The 6,000-nt window shown below is 48.0% G+C and overlaps 1 protein-coding gene across 1 annotated transcript in view; it reads left to right on the top strand.

Annotated features, from left to right (window-relative positions):
* The first annotated feature begins 2,478 nt into the window (after nt 1-2,478).
* The window catches only part of LOC146020848 (aldehyde oxidase 1-like), a 98,304-nt gene continuing 94,782 nt past the window's right edge, over nt 2,479-6,000 (top strand). Inside the window, exon 1 of the mRNA XM_083154367.1 lies at nt 2,479-2,715. Within this exon, the coding sequence (XP_083010493.1) occupies nt 2,662-2,715 (54 nt within the window). The 5' untranslated portion in view covers nt 2,479-2,661. The remainder of the gene's footprint in view (nt 2,716-6,000) is intronic.

Raw genomic sequence — 6,000 nt, 5'->3', positions numbered from 1 at the left:
TGGAAGTCGAGTTACACACACGCCATTTTAGGATAGTATGGCCGCCATTTTGGTTCGCAGAGTTGCGCAAATAAAGTTTCCATACCCGAGTATGTGTGACAAAGTGGACCAGAAGAGTAGCCATACTATCACACATAAATTCATAAATACATACTGACACTAAGTAAAATATAGTTAAAGGTTTAGAACGCCACACATAGCTTAGTTAGCCCTGCATACATCTGTCTGTATCGTGTTTAGTATCGTTCCGTTCCGTTCATTGTGCGAAGTATTCCGGTCATTGCGAATATTTCGCAATATACACGACTCAATAGTTATGGACATAATCCATAATCCAGGGACAGTTTCTGTTGAAAGAATGTAACAAAGAAATCCAGATGAAACCAGTTCTTATCACTGCTGACGCCGAAACCACCGAACAAAGGACTCTTAAAGTTCACTCCCCTGGACCTAGCCAAACCAGGTGTATCAGCTTACCCCCCAATCACAGATGACCTGACATTCGACCCCTGACCAATGAGAACGGCCTTTGACCTCCCCTTTCTGACCCTATAAGATAGGCGACCCAGAGCAGCCAAAGTCTCTTCGGCACATCTACCTTTCCCTGACCTGACCACCGGACTATAGTTCATCCCTGAACGATAGTGAGCTCTGACCGGACTACACTTCGCATATATTAAGAGAACGGTAACGGTTGCATTAACGGTATATATACTTATTGTATAGTTGGCTGGTTGTGTCTTGTATCTGTATTCTTTCCCCTTAGCAGAGTCTGTTTAGTGTTCATTGTTAGTATATTGTATTACTTGTTATACCTGTTTATTCTTATTTCTGTAACCCCCTTTTGTCCATTAGGGACTTAAATACAACCTTTTTACGGAGTTCTTATCTCCTTATTTCTATACAGTGGTCGTGTCTGTTTATTCGCATAATAGCGACAAGGTATATTACGGACACTGTCCGATAAGGTATATTCGCAGATTAGAGACAAAGTACTGCGAAGGAATCTCTGATTAAGGTATTGGTTCTTGGTGTACATAATACAATAAAAGGTACGCTACGCTGCGCTACGCTGCGCTACGCTTTGTTCGCACGTAGTTAGGTATAAAGGGTACGTTGGTTGCGGACTTATTACGTAACCAGCGCTTTTCACTTATTGTCTCTCTGGTCATATTTAATCGTCATTAACAATACAGAGGTGTTGCTAGACCAAGGAGGCATGCACAGTAAGACCCGAGAAGACGCCGATATGGCGATATACTTATTTATGTTTACACTAGATATAAACCTGTCATAGTGACGGCTCCTGCAATGTACTTTCACTTTGAGCTGTGACAGTTTTTACTTTCACTTTGAGCTATGACCGTTTTTAGCCCACAAACTCTCCACCCCCAGTCCTACCTCCAATCTCTGTATTCACAGCTCCCTCTCTCTTATATCCAGCAAGTTTGGAACATATCAGTGTCCCTGCAAAAAATAGCTTTTACTTTCTGTTATGACATCTTTTAGCGCACAAAGCAGTAATTTGGTCCGAAGCGTGGCCTCTAGTGGTCATTGGCGGTACTTCACTTCACACAGGTGAGGAGTAGTTGGCCTTTTATATATATTCCGTATGAGTTTAACTTGGAGGGTGTGGATCGTTAGACCACGATTGTTCGGCAGGCAAAAAAAAAAAAAGGTCAACATACATGAGGTCGACATGGTTAAAAAGTTGACCCAAGCTAAAAATCGACAGAAAAAGGTGTACATGATGGTTATTTTGAATCTATGTCGACGTCGGTTGAAATGGATACCATATAAATATACTGCGTCTCCTCGCATGGTTCACCATGCTATAGGCGCTATTATATTCCCCCTCCACCAACACTAGGATTTAAAAAAATGTGAAAAACTCATGTCAAGCTTTTATCGTGTCAACCTTTTGTATCAACCTTTTGCATGTGTCAACCTTTTGGCCACGTCAACCTAATGATTGTGGACTTTTTTCATGTGTCCACCTAATGCCTGTTGCCCAATAGTGGCCATCGACCTAATGACTGTTGAACTAGACTGTGTCAACACAACGACCACATACCAACTTGGAGTGGGTGTATTGTCATAAATAAAACTCCTATGCACTAGGGGGCGCCCTCTTTATGCTTTGCATTAATATATGTATATCTAGATACATTGGGCATTATTCAGATCACAGGACAACTTTGTCCTCAAAATGGGCAAAACCATGCTGGACTGCAGGGGGGGGGGGCAGATGTTACAAGTTCAGAGAGCGTTAGATTCGGGTGGGGTGTGTTTAGACTGAAATCTAAATTGCAGTTTAAGAATAAAGCAGCCAGTATTTACCCTGCACAGAAACAAAATAACTCCCCCAAATTATCACTCTCTCTGTACCTGTTACATCTGCCCCACCTGCAGTGCAGTGTGGTTCTTCCCAATTTGAGAACACATTTGTGCTGCAATCAGGTCTGGATTAGGCAATGATGTGGGGAAATGGGTTAGCAGGCGTGTCGTACCTTAATACCTGAGGACCAGTTTGGTGAGTTTACACTGTATCCAACCCATTTGTGCCAGTCAGCAGCTCTTCTCTCACAGCCTAGGTCACCTTGCCGATGTTAAAGAGTACTCATCCAGCAGATCCTCGCAGAGCTCGTCAGACCTGGGGAGATGTCTACTAAACGTGCTCCGGACCAGCTGATCTTCTATGTGAATGGAAGAAAGGTAGGTTTGCTTTACTGATCATTACCTCCCATCAATCCACAGCATTTCCAATGCTGTCATGTGTTTGTGTCTTTTCATTCTTCAAAGTGTATGGTTATACGGCCTAATTCAACCCTGATCGCAGGGCAAATTTGTTCTCAAAATGGGCAAAACCATGTTGCACTGCAGGTGGGGCAGATGTAACGTGCAGAGAGACTGGGTACACACACAAAGATGCATCTGTCCAACCTGGAAATGTATATGAGCAAATTACAACCAGCCTTGGTCCCAAATGCTGAAAAACAGACAAAAACAATTGCTTGGAAAAAGACTGTAGAAGCCAGCTTGTCTGGCTGAAAACAGCATAAACTCACCGGGCTATTGGCACGAATCTTTACTCACACACTGGATCTGGGCTCGGGGGTTCGGCTTGTCTTGATTGACGGGTTGGCTGATTTGAATGACGGTTCAGGATAGGCTGGTTGAGGTCAGAGGTGGAGATTGATGGGGTGATGTTCTTGCTTCCAGAAGATTCTGTCTCTTGCTTCAGGAAACGTTGAAGAGGACTGTTGAGTACAAAGACATTATTATTAATAACTGTCACTGATATTCTATATTCCTTTTTATTTCTCTCCTAATCTTTCTATATTCTCTATACCCATTTCTTTTCACTTTCACCCCAGTTATCTATACTATCACTGCTAACCTATATTCACCACTTTACTTTCCTTCCCCTTTTTCTATATCTATCCTAACATGTCACCAAGGCCTAAGCGCACTGCGGGGGCTCCCGCTAGATACGCTGCACTTGATGACCCTGTGCAGGCGAATAGGGCCAGAGCCAGGCCTCCGTCCAGGGGCGGTGAGAGGGGACTGTCCCCTTCTCCCAGACGGAGGGCTGCCGGAGCGAAGGCGCGACCGCCCGCTCCGGCGGTTAACAGCGGCCGTTTGATCAGCGCGCAGGGCAGGACAGGGCGGCGTGGCGGTGCTGCCGGAGGCTCAGGAATCCCTCCGGCAGCCCGCTCACGCCAGTCACGGGGGAGGGTGCGAGCGGCTGGCAGGGATGAGCCGGCACCCGTCCCCACTGGGCACCGCTGCGTCACGCGGCGGAGCTCAGGCGCTAGGCCTGAAGCATCCGCCGCGTCAGGGGACGCTGTAGGGGCTGGGCTCCGTGCTGGGAGCCGGCCTGTGAAGGCAAGAAACAGGGGGAGAGTGGCGGGGACGCTGGCGTCAGAGCCGGCGTCCGTCCCTCCTGTAGAGGTAGCCAGCCGGGTCAATAAGCGGAGCGCAGGCGCTAGGCCTGTCGCTGCCGCATCATCCACAGGGAGGATTAGTGTAAAACAAAGGGCACAGCGCAGCGGTCAGAGGACCGCTGCGCGCCCACATCATAATAAAAATGGCACAGGGCATATAAGCGCTGCAGGTAGTGGGAGTAATGGTAGGATGAAGAGAAATGGCCGCAGGGGTGACACTAACCGCAGTCAGGAGGGTGTTGCAGGCGCTTCTATGCCTGGAGCGCCCTCTGCTGGAGAAAGGGAGAGTAGCAGGAGGTCACATAGAAAAGGAAAAAATGGCAATGTAGCAACAGCGCCATCTAGTGACATTAATTATAATGGCAACCCCAGGGGGAAATTTATAGAGGACATGAGACATAAGTTAACTCATGCCGAATTTGAAATGTTTAAGTCGGCCGTAGCTGCATGGCGGGATAGTAGCGAGGATTCGGCCGAATCCGTATCCTCATGCGGCGAATCAGACGAAGTGGATTCGCAGAGCAGTGAATCCGGTATGCAAGAGCAAGCCACCTTTGCTGGGTCAAACGGAGAAGGTGGGGTTAGTGAAGGGGACCTGCAAAGTGATTCGGAAAGGAATCCTGTAGAAAGGGTTAGAAATTCTAACGCCAGATCTAGACGGGCAGCAAGGAGAAGGTTGGCCGCGGAGAAGGCTAGGGAGACCAATATGGCGGCACAGGGGGCAAGGACGCAACCCGGTCGCTCATATGCGGACGCGGTTGCAGGAAGGAACACAGAGGGTAACACTGTGTCATTAGACACATCGGCGCTTACATCTATATGCGCAGCGGTGGTGTCGGCAGTGGCTCCTCTGTTAACCACCGGGACAGGTGGACAGGGGGAAACTGCCCCTTCGGCTACTTTGGAGTCAGTATCTGACCTCATAGCCAAGGCGATAGCTCCGTCTATTACGGCGGCGCGAGGGGGAAATGCCATTTCCTCTGCTGAAAGGGTATCGCCGAATGTTCCACCTGTGATGGGGGTTGTTAACGAACCTCTATTGACAGGTCAAGATTCCACGGAACAAGTCATGGAAGGCCCATCGTCGAGTCGAGGAGCCGGTGAACGTAGAAGAAGAAGGGCAGCATCATCCGATACTGGTGAGTCCACGAATGATCCTGACTGGTCAGAGGATGATAATGCAGGGTCTAGCAGTGGGGGGTCAGAGGTTTCATCGGTAGAGAAGAAAGCTAAGAGGAAAAGATCTGCAAAGTCTCGTAAGAGACGGCGCAGAAATGAGACCTCTGATTCCTCATTGGCATCGACGTCTTCCGAGGATAAGTCATCTTCGGACGGCGTCGCGAGGAGACGAAGGCGGAAAAGGCGTAGAGAATATAGGTCCCATAGCTCAGGATCCTCGAACGTATCGGTCGAGTCCGATGCGGTCCAATGCGCAAACACAGCTGTTAAGCGGGGTTTGCGTCCTAGGGCTAGGGATAGGATCAGAAAAGGGCGCTATGTAGATATCTTTGCTTTAACAAGCAAAGATAGGCGGGCCCTCCTAGCCGCAAGGAAAAAAGGACCAGCTAGCGAGGATGCCTTTCGTACTTATAATAATTGGGTGAGAGGCATACTTATTTTTGCGGCCTGTTATTTAGAGACACATCCAGATGAGTATGTGAACCTGGTAAGATACCAGTTCCTTATTCATAAACTCTACACCTCTTACGTCGGACCCGGTTGGCGGGTCTATGACGAAGAGTTTAGGAGGAAGCAGCATGGCCGGGAGGTGTACGATTTTGGTAAGAAAGACGTAGAATTATACGGCGAAGTTGCCGAATCGGCTACACCTATTAGGGCTCCTGAGAATAAGGGGTGGGTAAGGCAGTATGGGAGCAGGCCTTACAATAATATTAATAAGGGAAGTAATGCGAAACATGGCCATGGTAGGTGCTACTCATTTAATAATGGGCAATGCAACCTGGGTAACCGGTGTCGTTTTCGGCACCTTTGTATCAGATGCGGAGGTCAACACGCAATCAAGGATTGCACAAAACCTCCAACTGGTGGGGGA

Source organism: Crinia signifera, chromosome 7 (assembly GCF_055691185.1).
Source record: "Crinia signifera chromosome 7, ASM5569118v1, whole genome shotgun sequence".
Taxonomy (NCBI): Eukaryota; Metazoa; Chordata; class Amphibia; order Anura; family Myobatrachidae; genus Crinia; species Crinia signifera.
This window is presented reverse-complemented; position numbering and strand designations above follow the sequence as displayed.